General features: G+C 44.1%; 2 protein-coding genes and 1 long non-coding RNA gene across 5 annotated transcripts in view; 2 read left to right on the forward strand and 1 right to left on the reverse strand.

Annotated features, from left to right (window-relative positions):
• Positions 1-4,628: 4,628 nt before the first annotated feature.
• LOC123651031 (acyl-coenzyme A thioesterase 1-like) lies at positions 4,629-18,576 on the reverse strand. Of its 3 annotated transcripts, XM_045578840.1 has the most exons (4): positions 18,468-18,576; positions 13,339-13,796; positions 8,148-8,350; positions 4,629-5,603 (listed from the first exon to the last, which is right to left on the reverse strand). In XM_045578840.1, exons 2-4 carry the CDS (start codon positions 13,793-13,795, stop codon positions 5,028-5,030), a joined length of 1,236 nt encoding a protein of 411 aa, XP_045434796.1. In that variant the 5' UTR covers position 13,796; positions 18,468-18,576; the 3' UTR covers positions 4,629-5,027. The 3 variants fall into 3 exon arrangements, with proteins under 3 accessions (XP_045434796.1, XP_036287828.1, XP_045434798.1); XM_036431935.2 differs by lacking the exon at positions 18,468-18,576 and having other exon boundaries at positions 13,339-14,100; XM_045578842.1 differs by lacking the exons at positions 13,339-13,796; positions 18,468-18,576 and adding an exon at positions 9,748-9,872.
• Positions 15,976-17,130, forward strand: LOC123652025. The gene is made up of 2 exons (XR_006741051.1): positions 15,976-16,228; positions 16,466-17,130. It is a non-coding gene; the product is annotated as an uncharacterized LOC123652025 (long non-coding RNA).
• HEATR4 (HEAT repeat containing 4) overlaps positions 18,556-19,847 on the forward strand; it is a 51,029-nt gene continuing 49,737 nt past the window's right edge. Inside the window, exon 1 of the mRNA XM_045578863.1 lies at positions 18,556-18,648. The gene's annotated coding sequence lies outside the window, so the exon portion shown is untranslated. The remainder of the gene's footprint in view (positions 18,649-19,847) is intronic.

Below are 19,847 nucleotides of genomic sequence, written 5' to 3' on the forward strand. Positions count from 1 at the left end.
AGGGAGATGGGTAATGGATGCTGGGTAAGAACTTGACAATATCCTTGAGAGCACTGGAGGAGACGCATTATGGTATTGGTGGCCTTTTAGAAATGAGGGCAAGAAAGGAAAATTTTTTAAAGGTAGAGAAAGAAAATAGGTTAACAGAAGTTATGACTATTAATGGGACTTATGATGGAATTTTGAGGTTGACTTTTAGAAGATTGTTGTGTATTTAAATTTGAACAAGGAATTTGACATTAAAAAATACATTTCAGAAACATGAAATTAAGCACATAGCAAGATGAAAATTCTCCGTCAGTTTTTCTTCAATTTTCAAAATCAGGTGGGGATGATAGACACTTGTGGAAACAAGTCAGATGAAGGAGGGAAAGATTCCTCCAAATGTGTCATTATGGGATATTGATAATTTTGAGCTAAAGACACTTGAAAAACAACAAGTTCAAGAAGGGCACATATTCCATCCCTTTTCCCATTAAAAGCAGAAAATGGAATTCAGACTTATCACCAGAAATTCTGTACAAGACCTTCTATGCTAATAAAAGGGTAATATGCTCATTAGACTAGGAGACCTTCTGGACAAAGCCATGGTGGCAGAGCTGAGGCAGAGACAGTTCGGAACAATCAGGTCATGGTGGGAGGCGAGGGAAGCAGTTGGGGGCAAGCAGGTCAGTAGGCAGAATGGTTAGGAGCAATCAGGCAGGCAGGTGAGCAGTTAGGAGCCAGCGGTCCCGGATTACGAGAGGGATGTCTGACTGCAGGGATTCGGACATCCTAAACCGGCAGTGGGATGTCCCCTGAGGGGTTCCAGATTGGAGAGGGTGCAGGCTGGACTGAGGAATACCCCCCAACCTGCATGAATTTTGTGCTGGGCAACTAGTATTAAAATAATTTCCTTTAGTCTCGTGTATTTTACCACTCTGTTCAATCTAAGTACTTAGGTTTTGCCAACTCCTTGGGTCTTTATTTTCTTGTGGAGACTCTGTACATGTAACAATAAAATTGGTAAATTTAGTTCTCAGGCCCAACCAGAAACCCTAAGAGAACAGAAGTGAAGTTTCTGCATAGCAGTAATTTTTGTGATATTGGAATAGTAACAAGTATTAAAATAGAGAAAAAAATGTGTGTTGTGAAAATGGTGGGGAAGAAGTCCATGTCATGTTCCTAGAGCCTATTTCTGACAAATCTCTCAAGTATGGAAGAAACAATATTGTCGCTGAATGATGGTGTGTGATCATCTAAGTGGAGTCTAGGTTTCCCATAGGTGGTCCCTTAAGTGCTGCTGCCTTGCGTATATAAGTATAGTCAGAGTTCATTTGTCATTTCCTCATTTTTCAACAACAAACGTCAGGGAGGAAGTATCTGTCTGCCCGATGACCGATTTCATCAAAGCAGACACAACCTGTTAACAGGGAAGTTGTTTTGTGTGTTTAAAAAATATTAAATCGATTGGGGTGATAGAGGTTTCAGGCGTGGGTTTCTGTGTTACAAGATCTGTATATTGCACTGTGTGCCCGCCACCCAAAGGCAAATTTTCCCATCACTTCATATTAGGACACAATAGGGTAGTTGTTAACAGGCATAATGTGATTTGGTGCTGCTGGAAGTGGTAGTAATCCTTCTGGGGGGAAAAAAATTAAAGTTTTGTAGGAAATGAAATCACCTTGGAACAGTGAACGATTGTGGTCTCAATAAGACAGATATGGAGTGATAGAATTTTTATGTTACTCAACTAATATGAACACTGTATTTCCCTGTATAGTAATTGGCAACATTATTTCCATCAAAACTTTCTCCTGTGCTTAAATTCTTCCTATAAACATATTTTTAATAATTAAACATAATTTTGTTAATTTCGTTAAAAATATCTAGGTTAACTAAAATATCATAGGTTAACTAAACTATGAATCTTCAAAAAAAACCCAAAAACAATATTGTCAGCTCAATCAGCAGTCTGTCTTGACGCTCTGAAGAGCTGATGCAACGAAGAGATATCCAAGAGTGATGGGCAGTTGATTGTGAGGCTGACGAAATCATCTATTTTTTTCTACACCAGGTGGGGTATAATTGAATCTATATAAAAGCATAATATCGATATGTTAATTAGACCGGATGACCTTTTGGATGAAGCTGCAGCTGCCCGGGTCCTGGGTGCTGACTGGTGTCTGGAGGGAAGCCCGGGTCCCGGGTGCCAGAGGGAAGCCTGGGCCGGCTGCTGGGGGAAGGAAGTCCTACTATTGCATGAATTTCATCCATCAGGCCTCTAGTCTATAAAAGGCTAAGTGACCGGCCAACCGATGGGGCCACAATGCTCTGCAATAGTGGTTCTCGGGTGACACCCACAACCAGAGAGGAGAGAGCCAAATTTCTCGTGGGCGTGCAATTTCTAATTAATTTCCTTTCAATGTGTGTGAATCCGTGCACTGGTCCACTAGTTTGTTTATACTAGTCAGGAAGTGAAGTAAACTCAATATCTGTGGTAGTATCACCACAAAACTAAGACAAAAAAATAAGAACAAAATATTAGACAATGATGAACTTCAATAAGTAAAAAACAATGAAATGTGTTTGTTTTTTTTATGAATAAACAAAGAAATTACACTGGTTGGATAGTTTACACATCCTTGAAATGCCAATGAGCTGGTTCAACTTGGCCACTATTCTCCACAGTTCCCAATTAGTTATCCTGCGGAGAGCATGGATGGGCTTTAAGGAAATTCACGATGATATACCTGAAGAACACACACTGTGTGTGAATGTGAACAAACTTACACAAATGTGCATTCCACTGGGTGGATGCGAAGAGGCGGAAATTGATGGGCCAGTGGCTTTGTGCTCACATAAAATGAAGATCCACAGAGCTAAGGGAAGCAGTTTAACAAAGAGAAAAGAAACCGGATTTGGGGATGTGAGCCCCAGTTCTACATATATTTTACTACGTGAAGAACTTCTCTGAGACTCCGTTTCCGCATTGGTGAAATGAGGATGACACCTGTTTTACAGGTTGGTGAGGATTACATGACAAGCACACAGTAAGTAGTATACAAGAAAGAGCTGACAATACAGAAAGCACTGTACTGTTTTTGAGTTTCAGGAGGAAAAAATGTCAAGAATTGCTTTACTGAAAAATGTAATTGAGGGAATAACACCATAATCACAAGGTGAAGCATTGTTTATTTTAAATACAGTAAGCTTTAAAAAAAAAAGTGTTGTAAGTCTGTTGTGGAACTATTTATAACAAGTGTTATATGTATTAAATCAGTTTATTTTCACACTAATCATTGTTAAAATCCCTTATGTAATTCATCTAAATAATGTTTTGCCAGCTTTTAAAATAACTAAATCTTAAAGGCCCTTATGTGTAACCAGAAACATAACTTAAAATTTATTTACACTAGGACAATACCTATTCATCTAAGAAGATATCAAAGAACTGAAAATATATTTGCTATGAAAATTTTTAGTAGTTTTACAGCTAAGTAGTAGTTTAACTAGTAATTTACAGCTAAGATGTTCACTTCCATTTTTTTTGTTTATTTGTTTTAAATATATTTTTTATTGATTTTAGAGAGGAAGGGAAATGGAGAACAAGAGAACTATTCATAAGAAAGAAACCTCAATCATCTGGCTCCTGCATACCTCCTACTGGAGATTGAGCATGAAACCTGGGTATGTGCCCTCTCTAGGAATCTAATCTGTGCCCTCTTGGTACATGGGACAACGTTCAACCAACTGAACCACACTGGCCCTGTTTACTTCCATTCTTTTTGTTGTTAATCCTCACCTGAGGATATTTTCTTTTCTTTAAAAAAAAAAATAATAATAAAAAAAAATATATATATATATATATATTTTTTTTTTTTAATTGATTTTTTACAGAGAGGAAGGGAGAAGGATAGAGAGTTAGAAACATCAATGAAAGAGAAACATCGATCAGCTAGCTCCCTCCTGCACACTGCCTACTGAGGATATGCCTGCACCCGAGGTACATGCCCTTGACTGGAATCGAACCTGGGACCCTTCAGTCCGCAGGCCAATGCTCTATCCACTGAGCAAAACTGGTTAGGGCCCAAGGATATTTTCCAATGATTTTTAGAGAGAGTAGAAGTGAGGGGGAGAGACAGAAACATCAATGTGAGAGAGACACATGGACTGGTTGCTTGCTGTAGGGCCAGGGATCGAGCCTGCACCCAAGGTTTGTGCCCTTGACTGTAACTGAACCCTCCAGTTGACACTCTAACCACTGAGCCAGACTGCCTAGGCCTCTGGTAATATTTTTGGTATTATATGCTTTTCTTGTATGGTAGGTAATCATTTAATTATTACTAGAGGCCTGGTGCACGAATTCAGATCCCTTGGCCTGGCCTGTGGGATTGGGCCGAAACCAGCTCTCTGACACCCCTTGAGGGATCCTGGATTTCTAGAGGTGACAGGCCAGGCTGAGGGACCCCACCAGTGCATGATCAGGGTCAGAGAGGGATTGTGGGAGGGCTATAGAGCATGTCCACCCATTTTGCTCAGTCCTGATTGGCTGGACCCCAGCAGCAAACTAATTTAACAGTTGGAGTGTTTGCCCCCTGGTGATCAGTGCATGTCATAGCAAGCAGTTGAGCAGTCTTAGCATATCATTAGCACATTAGGCTTTTATTGTATAGGATTAAACAAATTCAATAAGTAATAGTAAATAATTAAGTAATTACTGAGCATCAATTATGTATGGGTCACTATTAATCAGCGTTCTCACTTTTCCTTTCAGAGCCTTATGATTTGGGAGAGACTGAAAGGTATGCCTTGTCCATCTGTTATGTCTTCTTTTCCTCCTAAACAACTGAAAAGGCATGTCGTCTATAAAAATCTTGAAAAACTCATTGGTAAGTTCGTTTTAACAGTAAGGATGGAAAAACTAAGTACTTATTAAAAAGAAAAAAACAAACACACTACATTTACACACTAATCGCAACTGCTGTTCCCAGGGTACAGTAACATCAGAGACGCCACACAAATAAAAGATCACAGTGTTGGCGGGATCACCCCAGGTGTTTGTGGAAAAAAGCCTGGAGTTGCTTCCAAGCATCCACTTGGGCTTCGGCATGAGCCCGGGGCTCTCCTCCCCAAATGACATTTTTGCCCACCAGGGCGTGCGGGGAAGCCCGGCACAGGGGGAAGTAAGGAGGCTCGATGTAGTGCCCCGCTTGTGGGTAACAGATGACCTGCGGCTTCTCCTTGCCGTGGGCCTGCAAGAGTTTGGAGGCCTCGTTGGCAAAGAATTCACTCTTCCAGTTGTGGTCATCCAGGCCTACCAGGAACAGGAAGGCGCTCTCGGCCCTTTCCACAGGAATGAGGCTCTTCCGGTCAGGTCCTTCCAAAGGGTTGTTCAGGGCATCCAAAATGTCTGCAAAGCCGTCTTTGGTCACCTTGACGCGAGCGAGGTTGAAACCTAGCGGTTTCAAGGTCTCATCCTTATAGTGTAGGGCCCCTCCGACATTGGCCACCGAGCCGTTGATGATGACCGCCGCCGTGATGCCCTTCAGGAACGAGGCCATGGAGAGGCAGAGATCGCCTCCTTTGGAAATCCCGAGCAGCCCAACTCCTGGGCCCTTCACCTGAGAGAAGGACAGAGAAATAATCACGAGTCCGCAGGCCAGTCTGGTGAGTAGTGCGTGGAGTTGGAAGTCAGTTGGAACTGACCCTAATCTGGGCTCTGCCGTTTACCAAGGCTCGAAACCAGGGATATTTACTTACTCCTCCTTTCTCTCTTCCTTTCCACAGTGTCTCCATCACCATTGTTGGTGACGTTAGCCTCTCGGTTCCTTGACGTCCATACCTCCAAGCACCTTTTTTTTTCCTACCCTGCTTTAGCCACCCATTCCCGTTGTCAGAACCTCTACCAAGCCATCATCAGTAAACACTTCCATCTCCAAAATCTCAGCTGCAAGCGCTCTACTCTCTAATCACCATCTTAAATACTTCTGTTCAGCCACTTTATGCCACCTGCTCCCATTTCTTTGAGACCTTGACAACCATCATTTTTTTTTTTTTTCTATCAGTATCTCTCATGCTCATTTCCTACCCCTTCCAGTTTAGATTTCAAACTTCATTGTTATTATCCCTCCCTTGTAAGCACCCTTAGCGAATACCTTTCTTCCTTTGGCCATACTTGCCTGGAAGTGATAACCTTGGTTAAATCCACCTTCACTTCCTCTAGGCCTGCATTTGTACAAATAAACACTGAAGGGGGGAAATACACATTTGTGCTGGCAAATCTTTAATTCCATGACCACAAATTTCAAGTATGCATTCAGACTGCCTATCACTTCTGCCACACTTCACAGTGTGTTTGCTTTTCACTTCTCTCCTGACAATGCCATAGCTTTTCCTATTTGCTCAAGCCTCTTGAATTCCTCTCTGTTCTGCCAGAAACCAATCACTGTTTCCTTATGTGGACAGGAAGCCGGGATGCAGGTCAACAACCTAATTGCTCTAACGGCTCACCTTTTAGTTGAGGCATTGTTAGCTGAAGCAGCCTCCACCTCAGTTTGTCCTATGTAAATTTCTGTTATTTCTTGCCTAAGGGCTATGGGTGTTTTCCCCATTGCCTCAATAAAAGGGATAGCAGGGCCAGAGCGGTGTGTAGTCCTCCCAGTCCTCCCGCTAGAGGTGGGCTCCTGCCTGGGCCCCAATCACCAAATTAATACTTTTCTAGTCTCTTGTGTGTGGCCTTCTCCAGAACCCGAACCCTGAACTGGAACCCTGAACCACGTGGGACGTGAAAGGGGCTCCTGCACTATTCCCTTTCAGTTTCAGCCGTTCGTACTTCATGGAGAAAATATAAGCTGTCCGGTAGGAACTCTTCCTCATTTCCCCCCTGCCAAGTATTCATAGTTCCGAATGAACTGAAGCTCTCTGCCTTCCTTCCTGGTTCCAAAAGTCTCTTTTACCAAAAGCCATCCCTCTGCTTGGTTTAGGATCCCATCCACTCTTATTCTCATAGCCTTTGCTCCTGCAACTGCTTCTCTCTTTCTCCTCCTTCATAATTTTCTTCTCTCCTGGCTCATTCCATCAGCGTACTACATGCTATAGTAACCTTACATTTTAATTCCAATTCCTTGTCTCCCAAGCTACTCTGCCATAGTTTCCTCTCTTTCACAGCAAAACTGTGGGAAAAGTTGTTTGTAGTTGTTCTCTTTCTTGTCTTCTAATCTCTACTTAGCCTCCTCCAGGGTAATTTGGATTTGCACTATTCTACAAGGACTGATAATGTCATAGTTTCCAAAATCCTGTATTATAAATAGCTATTTGATTGACTTCTCAACAGCAGCCTTTTTTTTTCTTTTCTTCTCAAGGCTTCTACAACAGCACTTTTGATGGTTTCAAACATTTATTCATCATGAAAGTGCTAGGAATTAAATATTATTATTATCCCAGTTTTTCAAATGAGGAAACATAAACCCCAAAGCTAGTATTTGGTGAAATCAAAACTCAAATTTAACTTTTCTCTATCCACATCTTATTCTGATTCCACTTTTTCTAAGAGCTCCTTTACTTCCATTTATCATGAGCTCTAAGTGAATTGCAAATTAATCTTCTGTCCCTCTGATCCATTAAACTGGCGCCATCTGGAGGCAGTGATTCCTTTCCCCCTTTCCCACTTCCTGTGTCAAACCTAGGGTTCTCAAAGGTGTTGGGGCTTATTATGAAATGCTATAAACCACTAGAATAGGGGTGTCGAACTCAATCAGAGAAGGGGCCAAAATCTAAAATCCAGCCTAAATCGCGGGCCGAATGGTTTACTGAACAGTCATAAACTGTCATTGTGATGGAAACGCAGCGGAGTGCAGTGATGACAGCGCGGTGCGGGCCACATTGCAAGGCCTGGCGGGACGGATTTGGCCCTCGGGCCTTGTGTTTGACACATGTGCACTAGAACGTAAAATCCCATAATGCCGACTAAGAACTTCTTTACTTGTAGGAAATTTGTCACAGTAAAATATGAATGCATAGAAACTGTATATGGGAAGTGACTTTAAAAGTTGGTATGTTGGGGTTAAGGAGTGGCTGTCATGAATTAGTCAAGTTTTTGAGGACCAAGGGCATTTATGAAGAGGAGAGCTGCTATGTAGACCACAAAACTTAAGAGAAATTCCAACCTGAGGGTGATTAAGCAGGTAGTTCACAGCTTCTTCAAAGTACTCCAGGTGGAGGGTTTCTACGCTCTTGGGGAGGTCTTCATAGCCATAATAAGCCAGAGCCATCACAGCAAAACCTTTCCCAGCCAGGAGACTAGCTCGATATTCTGGAAGGCCACCTCCCACTCCAAAAATGTCCACAATCCCAGGAAAGGGTCCGGGTCCTTTGAAAGAAACAAAACACAAAATTAAACTATTCCTGAAACACTTTTTTTTTTTTAAAGTCCAGGATGTTTAATATATTTTATTGATTTTGTACAGAGAGGAAGGGAGAGAGATAGAGAGCTAGAAACATCAATGAGAGAGAGAGTCATCGACCAGCTGCCTCTTGCACACCCCCTACTGGGATATGCCCGCAACCAAGGTACATGCCCTTGACCGGAATCGAACCCGGGACCTTTCAGTCCCCAAGCCGACGCTCTATCCATTGAGCCAAACCAGTCTTGGCTTTTTTTTTTTTTTTTTTTTAATATATTTTATTGATTTTTCTACAGAGAGGAAGGGAGAGAGATAGAGAGCTAGAAACGTCGATGAGAGAGAAACATCAACCAACTGCCTCTTGCACATCCTCCACTGGGGATGTGCCCACAACCAAGGTACATGCCCTTGACCGGAATGGAACCTGGGACCTTTCAGTCCACAGACTGACGCTCTACCACTGAGCCAAACCGGCTTCGGCCCTGAAACACTTTTTAAAAAAATTAATTTTAGAGAGACAAGAAAAGAGAGATAGAAATATCTATTGGGTGCCACTTGCACACTACATACAAGCCCACAACCTGAGCACATGCCATGACCTGTGATCTGGTGCGTGGAAGGACGCTCCACCGAGCTACACCAGCCAGGCTGTTAGTGAAACTGTATAGCAAGCATGTCAAACTCAAAGGTTAACACGGGCCAAATAAACAGGGTTTAAGTTTATGTTGTACACACCAAACAAGTCAGTACAAAAATAATGGCATGGCAATCAGCTGCTAAAATATTCACTGCTAGTATTGGTCCTGTCGTAAGGCAAGTAAGGGAAATGAATGCAACACGATTGTAGTAATCAGTCATTAGCGGACATTGCAGTTCATTATTAATAATTATGCATAACTGGGTATTGTAAGAATTAAGTTATGAAATGTGTATTAAAATGTTTCTTACATATTGTTATTAGCTGTGCTGCAAAAATATTCATTGTGGTCCCTGGGCCACGAATTTGACATGCTTGCTCTACAGTGATGTCAAAAGCCAATTGTTGCCTACTTGGTAATGTCAAAGTTTTCTTCATAATCAGAATTGTGGAAAGACCCCTGGTCTTTAGAGATCCAGACAATGGCATAGACTAAAGCCCCACAGGTTTTCATGAAGATTATGAATTACTTTGTGGTTAAAAATAATTTACGGACAATGAAAACAGCAAAATCATTGCCCTCCCCCCCCAAAATTGACAATGCCAAATGCTAGTGAGAGTGCAGGCCAATTGGAACCCTCACACATTGCTGGTAAAAATGCAAAATTGTACAGCCACTTTGGAAAACAGTTGGGCAGTTTCGTATAAAGTTAAACATAAACTTACCATATGATCTAGCAATCTCACTCCTAGGTATATTTACCAAGGAGAAATGAAGATTTGTATCCACACAAAAACTTGTATGCAAGTGTTTGTAGTGACGTTATTCATAATCTTCAAAGATTTGAAACGCTCATGTCCTTCAAGTGGTGAGTGAATAAACAACCAGATAATGGCGTACTACTAAAAAACAAGATACATCGAGCAACACAAATGAATCGCAAATGCATTCTGCTAGACAAAAGGCTACATACCCTGTATGAATTTGATTGTTTCATCCAATTTATCATTTTTATTGTTGTTGGACAGTTGTTTTTGCTCTTACAAGCAATACCTCTTGGTGCACACGAACCAGGAGTAGAATGATATAGTCAACTTTCTAAGTAAAACATTTGTTTTCTTGCCCTGGCTGGTTTGGCTCAGTGGATGGAGCGTCAGCCTGTGGACTGAGGGGTCTCAGGTTCGATTCCAGTCAAGGCCATGTACCTTGGTTGCGGGCATATCCCCAGTAGGGGGTGTGCAGGAGGCAGCTGATGGATGTTTCTAACTCTCTATCCTTCTTCCTTCCTCTCTGTAAAAAATCAATTATATATATAATTGTTTTCTTGCCCAGCCAGCGTGGCTCAGTGGTTGAGCATTGACCTATGAACCAGGAGGTCATGGTTTGATTCCTAGTCAGGGTATATGCCCAGATTTTGGGCTCACTCCCCAGTGTGGGGCATGCAGAAGACAGCCAATCAATGATTTTCTCTTGTCATTGATGTTTCTATCTCCCTTTCTCTCTGAAAGCAATAAAAAAATATTTTTAAAGAGTTTTTAAATTATTTCCAGCCCTGGTCAGTGTTGTTCAGTGATTAATATTGGTTTGTGGACTGAAGGGTCTTAGATTTGAATGCTAGTCAAGGGCACGTACCTGCATTGCAGGTTCAATCTCTGGCCCCAGTTGGGGCATGTGCGGAAAGCAGCCAATTGATGTGTCTTGTTCACATGGATATTTCTCTCTGTCCCTCCTGATTTGCCCACTTGCTTAAAAAAAAAAAAAAAAAAATCAGCCCTAACTGGTTTGGCTCAGTGGATAGAGCATTGGCCTACAGACTGAAGGGTCCCAGGTTTAATTCTGGTCAAGGGCATGTACCTTGGTCGTGGGCACATCCCCAGTGGGGAGTGTACAGGAGGCAGCTGATTGATATTTCTACCTCTCTATCCCTTTTCCTTCCTCTCTGTAAAAAGTCAATAAAATATATTTTATTTATTTATTTATGGATTGATTATGGTATCACATAATTGTCCTCATCCCCCCATTCCCATTCCAAACCCCTCCCCACATATGCCCCCACCCCCCTGTTGTCCATGGCCACTGGTTAGGCTTATATGCATGCACACAAGTTTGGTTGATCTCTCCCCTTTACCCCCACCCTCCCCTACCTTCCCTCTGAGATTTGAGAGTCTGATCGCTGCTTCTCTTTCTCTGGGTCTATTTTTGTTCATCAGTTTATGTTGTTCATTATTTCCTCTAGATGTGTGAGATCATGTGATCCAAGAAATACCCTTGTAAGAACCGAAACTGAGACAAGCCATACTGGTTATGCTGAGAGGCAAATTAATCAGTCTGTAGTGAGTTCCTTTCTGGGCCAATAAAATATATTTTAAAAAATCAATGGAAAAATATCCTCAGGTGAGGATTAACAACAACAAAATTTTTTTTCCAGGAATAGATGAATATATTCCTTTGAGCAGTGTGAACTCCTTTTCCTCTACATATTTGTTAACAATTGGTAATATTAGCCAAAACTGGTTTGGCTCAGTGGATAGAGCATCGGTCTGCAGACTGAAAGGTCGCAGGTTCGATTCCGGTCAAGGGCATGTACGTTGGTTGTGGGCATATCCCCGATGGGGGTGTGTGCAGGAGGCAGCTGGTCGATGTTTCTCTCTCATCAATGTTTCTCTCTGTCCCTCTCCCTTTCTCTCTGTGAAAAATCAATAAAAAATATATTTAAAAAAACAAAAACAAAAAACAATTGGTAATATTAGACTTTTAAATTTTGAGGGTTTGAAATGTGTAGTTTTATTTTGCATTTCCCTGATTCCTAATAGTATAAGTATCTTTTAAAGAAATCCTCACCAAGGACATGTTTGATTTTAGAGAGGAAGAAAGAGAGAAAACAAGAAGTGATGTGAGAAAGAAATATTAGTTGTTTGCCTCCCATTCTCTCCCCAACTGGGATCAAACCCTCAACCTAGGGATATGTCCTGATTGAGAATAGAATCTGCAACCATTTGGTGTACTGAGCCACTTGGTAAGGTCAGGATAAGCATCTTTTTATTTTTCTCATTGGCCAATTGCTTTTTATGTAATGGAAAAATTATCCAATAACTTCAAAAGATTTCCAGTTAATAGCAAGAGGCCTTCCTCCTTTGCTAATTTTCTTAAGCCTTAATATATATACTGTGGGAGCCTGGCCTGTATGGCTCAGTGAACCTAGGAACCAAGATGTCATCAGTTCAATTTCCGGTCAGGGCATATGCCCAGGTTTTGGACTCCCCACTTGAGGCTGTGCAGGAGGCAGCCAATTGGTGATGTTTCTCTCTCATTGATGTTTCTATTTCTCTCTCCCTCTCTCTGAAAATCAATAAAAACATATTTTAAATATATACATATATATATATATATATATATATATAGTGGGAATTATAAGCAAAATTGTAAAATTGAGAAACCTTTAGGAAATTAAAAACTTGAAACTTCCTATAAATGTTTTTTTTAATATATTTTATTGATTTCTTACAGAGAGGAAGGAGAGGGATAGAGAGTCAGAAACATCGATGAGAGAGAAACATGGATCAGCTGCCTCCTGCACACCCACCACCAGGGATATGCCCGCAACCAAGGTACATGCCCTTGACCAGAATCAAACCTGGGACCCTTCAGTCTGCAGACCAACGCTCTATCCACTGAGCCAAACCGGTTTTGGCAGTTTTTGTGGGTTTTTTGTTTGTTTGTTTTAATTACAACTGTAAGTGAAGATAAGTGAAATAAGCCAATCTGAGAAAGACAAATATCACATGATCTCACTTATTTGTGGAATCTAATCTAATGAATAAAATGAATTGACCAATAAAATAAGACCCAAAGCATGGAACAGACATACCTCAATGTGTGACCTTGCCGCATCTAAGGGGCCTGGCATATTACTGTGTGAGTAAAAACAGCCAAACGAGGTAATAATCATTGTTGTATACTGGATTCTCATGTTATTTCTAGGCAAATGGTATCTCCTCCTCAAGCTGGGCCACTCTGGAGGGGCAGGATATCTTTTAGCTGATCTCTCAGCTTTGAAACTGGCAGAGCCACCTCCCAGCCAGCCTTACATTCCGTTCACGTCTCCTTGACATTTTAAGGCCCCGAAGACCTCCTGAACACTGGGAGCTACCTCCATCCTCTCAGTGGAAGCGGAGGAAGTAAAACATATATATATATATATATATATATATATATATATATATATATATATATATATATATATATATATATATATATATATATATATATATATATATACACACACACACAGAAAAAATGGGAGTGATGTCACTCACCTGGCGGCAGGAAGAGCGTGCCGCGCACCCGGCCCGCGCGCACCGGCTCCCGCCGCACCCCGGGCGCAAGGAAGTGGCGCTCGTGCACCGTCCGGCCGAGGAGCCGTCCTCCGTCAGGCTCGTGGCCGTCGAGCACCTCCAGCTCCACGGCGAAGGGCGTCTGCACGTCCCGCTTCACCAGCCGCAGGAAGGGCTTCTCGGGCTCCAGGGCCCAGAAGAGCCCCATGGGCTCCAGCCCCGCGAAGCTGCCGCCCAGCGCGGGCGCGCGCTCCAGGTCCAGCTCGCCGCCGGCGCCGGCGCGGTAGCGCGCGTGGGCCCGGAAGCGCGCGCCCTTCTCGTCGCTCAGGGACGTCCGCAGCGTGACCGGCTGCTCCCCGGCCAGGCCGCGCACCACGATGCGCAAAGGCTCGTCCCAGCAGCTGCGGCCCGCCGGCTCCAAGGTCACCGATGCCGCCATCCTGGCAGGGGCCCAAGAGAAGGGTCCTTGAGCGCCCAACTTTGGAGTTCTGCAGGGTGCCCAGCGCCTCAGGCCCCATCGGCAGAGTCCAGACACTCGCAGGACCGCGAGAGAAGAGTCCATCGTTTTTTGCGACTTAATTTCAGACCTCCGACCAACTGAATGTGGGGATCTGGAGAAAGTTAGAACCGGTTCTTGACAGCCTCTACTGGCAGGCTGCCCACCTGCAGGCTGAGAGCCTAATAGGCCAGGGCAGCCTGCTGCGTGGAACCTGGCCCTGCCAATCAGCAGCCCAGTCTGTTGTTTTTTGTTGTTGTTAATCGTCTTGGGGGGGGGCGGGGGAAGGGGGAATGTTCCCATTGATTTTTAGAGAGAGTGGAAGGGAGGGGGAGAGACAGACGCATCAATTGGTTGCCCTCTCATAAGCCTGACCGGGGCCATGTAGTACATGTAATAGACAAGAATCGAACTTGGAACCCTTCAGTCCGCAGGCCAACGATCTATCCACTGAGCCAAAATGGCTAGGCTGTAGCCTATGTTTGAAAGCAAAAGAGATCAAACACACATGAACATGCTCAAAGACTCCTGGCTGAAAAACCTCCACCCTTTTGGGGAAAGAATTTCCTAGTTCAAAACACAAACACACACACACACACACACGAGAGAGAGAGAGAGAGAGAGAGAGAGAGAGAGAGAGAGAGAGAGAGAATTTCCTAGTTCTGCCTTTCAAACGTCCTTGGGCGTGGGCAGAGGATTGTGCCAGGGTTGCCACTGAAGGAGCCTGGCATAAAGCCGTCTCCAGTCCCCACTCTTAATGGCTAAATAGTGCAGGGCTGGAATCGAGTTTTAGCACTTTGTTGATAATGATCATAGGTCTTTTAAAATGTGCAGCAGGGTATTTTGCTTGTAGTATTTGTGCATCTGATTACCTTCCACACCTTGCCACATCTAAGGGGCCTGGCATATTACTGTGTGAGTAAAAACAGCCAAACGAGGTAATAACTATTGTTATATACTGGATTCTCATGTTATTTCTAGGCAAATGGTATCTCCTCCTCATCCTGGATTTTCCTACTTTTTCATGAATTACAGATTTTTACTCTGTGGTGGATTTTTTCATCAAATTTCAGTTCAGGCCTCTTCCAATACCTTGTACTTGATTTTACATTTCTAATTTCACTAGAGGCCCAGTGCATGAAATTTGTGCACGGGAGAGGGGGTGGTCCCCTCAGCCCGCCAGGACCCTCTCCACTCTGGGACCCCTCTCACAGTCCTGGACTGATGGCTCCTAATTGCTCACCTGCCTGCCTGCCCGCCCTTCATCGCCTCTGCCTGCCAGCCTGATCACCCCTAACTGCCACATCTGTCGACCTGGTTGCCCCTAACTGACCCCTCCCTGCTGGCCTGGTTGCTCCTAATTGCCCCCCCCCCCCCCTCCAGCCAGCCTGGTCACCTCTTACTGCCCCCCCTGCTGGCCTGGTCACCCCAACTGCTCCCCTCTGCCGGCCTGGTTGCCCCTAACTGCCACCCCCTCTGCCACCTAATCACCCCTCACTACCCTCCTGCCAGCCTAATTGCCCCCAACTTCCCTGCGCCTGCTGGCCTGGTAGCCCCACACAGCCTACTGTTCAGTCGTTTGGTTGTCCCTCACTAACCCCCCTGCCTGCCTGGTTGTAGGCAGCCATCTTGTGAGGGTGTGATGGTCAATTTGCATATTACTTCAATATATAGGATATCCTTTTTAGTAGAGAAATCTGCAAACTGCATATTCTTTAAGCACCCTATTGACCCCAAGCAAATTACTAACCTAAATTGTCAGGAGGCAAAAATACAGAAAAGCATTTATTTGGGGTTTAAAGGAGCTGCAAATCTGGGGACACTGATTCAGGTAGCAACCCAAAGTGTCTGCCAGAGAAGTCAGGGGATTTTTATTTTATTATTATTTTTTTAAATATATATCTTTATTGATTTCAGAGGGGAAGGGAGAGGGAAGGAGAGACAGAAACATCAATGATTAGAGAGAATCATTGATTGGTTGACTCCTGCACATCCCCCACTGGGGATCAAGCCCACAACCCAGGCATGTGCCCTTGGCTGGAATCAAACCTGGGATCCTACAGTCTGCAGGCTGACGCTCTATCCACTGAGTCAAACCAGCTAGGGCAGTCAGGAGATTTTTAAAGGCAAAAAGGGAGTTTGCATAAATCATTCATAAAGAATTTAAATTGGTGCTGGGGACAGAAAACTAACCTTGGCTACACAAAATTAATTGCTAAAGCTATCTGGAAGTAAAAAGTGCATCTCTGCGAGGAGTTGCAGGTGTTCTTACAGCATCCTAGAATATTTATAGTTTTGCCTATTTCCAGAGTTCATGTTCTGTCCAGTAAGGATGTGCATAAGACCCCCCCCCCCTTTTTTTTTAATGGCCTCTAGGTTCCATTTTATTTATTTTTTATTTTTTAATATATTGATTTTGTACAGAGAGGAAGGGAGAGAGATAGAGAGTTAGAAACATCGATGAGAGAGAATCATCGATCAGCCGCCTCTTGCACACCCCCTACTGGGGATATGCCTGCAACCAAGGTACATGCCCTTGACCAGAACCAAACCCGGGATCCTTCAGTCCCCAAGCCGACGCTCTATCCATTGAGCCAAACCGGTTTCGGCTAGGCTCCATTTTAAAGCTCCTTAACACAAGTGACTTCATTTTATTTCACTTTTGACAAAATCGCCAGGTATTTCTCCAGCAAAATAGCTTTAATTGGGAACAACAGAAATTTGTAATTTGAGACATGCGATCGAAAGGAAAACCACTGTGAGTCCAGAGACACCAAGGAGAGAAATGCTCTCTCATGGACGTGGGAAGGGCAAAGGGTGTTGCTTAAGGCCTCTGCCTCCCTGGAGAGCACTGTGACGATTGCTCAATCAGAACATGGTTTAATTTTATTTTTTATTAACAGTGCCGAGTGGGTTTTAGTTAAGCAAGCTGTAGCCACCCACAGGAAAGACTGTCACGCATGGTTTAGATGCGTGACAGTCTTGAGACTATTGTCCAGACGATCCAAATTCAACAGACCTGACTAATCCCGAATCCCTTTCTACCTGCTCAGTTAAATTTTCCTTGTTAATCCCAAATCACAATCATCTCTTTTGCCTCCAAAGTCACAGTTCCCTTGAAACCACCCCTCTGGTCCTATTCCGCTGCCTTGGAAAGGGTAAAAGCACTGGCCTCTGTAGCAGTAAGAATTGGGCTTGAACCCTCGCTCACTTGAGTAAATTTTTTAACGTAAGCCTCATTTTTTTTTTTTTTTTCATCTTTAAAACAGAGATAATGGCCGAAACCAGTTTGGCTCAGTGGATAGATCGTCAGCCTGCAGACTGAAAGGTCCCAGGTTCGATTCTGGTCAAGGGAATGTACCTTGGTTGCTGGCACATCCCCAGTAGGGGGTGTGCAAGAGGCAGCTGATCGATGATTCTCTCATCGATGTTTCTAACTCTCTATCCCTCTCTCTTCCTCTCTGTAAAAAATCTATTTTTTTTACAATAGATTTTTTAAAATATATTTTAAAAATAAAAATAAAACAGAGATAATGGCAGTATCTATGTCACTGCATTTTTATGAGTACCTGCCATTAGTAAGACATGCAGCCCTAGCCGGTTTGGCGCAATGGCTAGAACCTCGGCCTGTGGGTTGAAGGGTCCTGGGTTCAATTCTAGTCAAGGGCACATGCCCTGGTTTTGGGCTAACCCCCAGTAGGGAGCGTACAGGAGGCAGCCAATCAATGATGCTCTCTCATCACGATGTTTCTACCTCTTTATCCTTCTCCCTTCCTTTCTGAAATAAAAATATATTCTTTAAAAAGTAGTAAGGCATGTAATACTCCAGCAAAGGGCACCTCTTTTCTCCGAACCCTTAACCTGTAAGCCACTCCAGAGCAAGAAGCCTGACTGCAATGTCTGTATCTTTATTCTTCCTACCGCAAAGAGTTGTACCAAACAAGGTAACATATCTGAAATACTGAGCACAATGCCCAGCATAAAATGCTCAGTCAACATTAAAGATTACTTCATACTTTTGTTCCTTTGCAACGACTAACACAGAACCTCATCTAGGTGACAAACCAGGGTGTGATTGCCAAGCCTTCCCTAGCTGGGCACACCTCGGTTTCCTCATTCCCATTAGGGTGATGACACACAGCTGGCAGCCTGTGGATGCTCAGTAAATATTAGGCCAGCTCCCTTTCCTGTCTTCTATTTACCCCTGAAGGTCCTGGGCCCTTCAGATGGTCTGCAAGCTGGCAGCTCCTCAGGATGAGAACCTGGAAGATGTCAGTCTTTTCATTTGTAACGCTGACATTATTTTAGGTGCTCTTCTTGCCCCGCTTTGCCCATCACTTTACCCTCTCCGCCTGCCGCCTCCCAAGGCTCTGAGGTCCTGAGGAGTCCGCTGGACCACACCCATCAGAGCACAGTCCCCGCCTGGTCCCTCTGTGTTCCTGCCTTCCGCCCCATTTCCTCTCCGCCCTCCCAAACGCCAGACTCCATTCCCTATGGCCTTTGAGTTCCCAATGCAGTTCCTTTCTCAGTCTCTGGCTCGCCTTTCCGCACCTCCCGGCTCCCCAACTGCCGCTCCCCCTCCGCACGCACCCTCCGGCTCCCTCCCCACACCCACCTGCACTTTCCCAGCGCCTCCGCCGCCCGCCGGCTGCTGGTGCGGCCCTGCAGCCAGGCCGCCTGGGCCTGTGCACCTCCCGCCGCGGGGAGGCCTCGCCAGCTGCACCGGCTGGACCAGCCGCCTCCGGGAACAGCCACAACAGCCTCCGCCAACGTTCAGTCCTCGCGCCAACTCTCTGGTTATTATTTTTTTAATTATAATTATTATTTAACTATATTTTCTGGTTATTTTTTAAATTATAATTATTATTTAAGTATATTTTCTGGTTATTATTTTTTTTAATTATAATTATTATTTAAGTATATTTTCATTGATCTGACAGGGGACCCAAACCACTCACTGGGCATTGAGCAGGGAATGGGACAACACTCAACCAGCTGAGCCACACCGGCCAGGGCTTTTGTTTTGCTTTTGTTTTGAGAGTACGGTTATTAAAGCTGCGGACACTGGAACAAGGAAGCGCCCAGGGTAGAGGAAGTAACAGGAGAGAGGCTAGGCGGGATGCGAGCCTCAGGCGGGCTGCTTAGGCTCACTGAAATGGCAGAGGAAAGGGTGTCTTTGGGAGAGGTTCAGAGGGGTTAGCTCAGTAGGAGCTGCTGCTGCTGCCCATTGCTCCCCTGTTTGCCAGTTTCCTGGCGCCCCCCCCCCCCCCCCCCCTTCCCCAGAGTTTAGGAGAGGCATGCCTGTGGAGGAAGAGGAGGTGGAAGGGAAAGACAAGGATGTGCTCCCAGGAGGGAGAGTGCACCGAACACGGTTAATTTTGATAGAGGCATCAGTCTGAAGGGTCCTGGGTTCGATCCTAGTCAAGGGCACATGCCTGAGTTTCGGGTTCGATCCAAGTACAGGGGCGTACAGGAGGCAGCCAATCCGTGATTCTCTCTCATCATTAATGTTTCTGTTTTTCTCTTCCCTCTCCCTTCCTCTCTGAAATTATATATATTTTAAAGAAGCCACTCACAATCTCTACATACAGTGTATTAAAAAAAAAAAAAAAGTTCATGTTATGGCCCTGGACTGTTTGCTCACTAGTTAGAGCATCCGTCTGCCAGGGATCTTAGGTTCAATTCCTGTTCAAGGTCATGTACTTCTTTTTTCTTTTTAAATATATTTTATTGATTTTTTACAGAGAGGAAGAGAGAGGGATAGAGAGAAACATCAATGAGAATCATCGATCAGCTGCCTCTTGCACACCCCCTGCAGGATGTGCCTGCAACCAAGGTACATGCCCTTGACGGAATCGAACCTGGGACCTTTTAGATAGTCCACAGGCTGATGCTCTATCCACTGAGGCAAACCGGTCTCAGCAAGGTCATGCACTTCTGATGAAGGTTCTGCAGCCCCAGAAAAGCTGTGTGTGGGAGATAACCAATCAATATA

This window comes from Pipistrellus kuhlii, unplaced genomic scaffold (assembly GCF_014108245.1).
Source record: "Pipistrellus kuhlii isolate mPipKuh1 unplaced genomic scaffold, mPipKuh1.p scaffold_m20_p_1, whole genome shotgun sequence".
Taxonomy (NCBI): Eukaryota; Metazoa; Chordata; class Mammalia; order Chiroptera; family Vespertilionidae; genus Pipistrellus; species Pipistrellus kuhlii.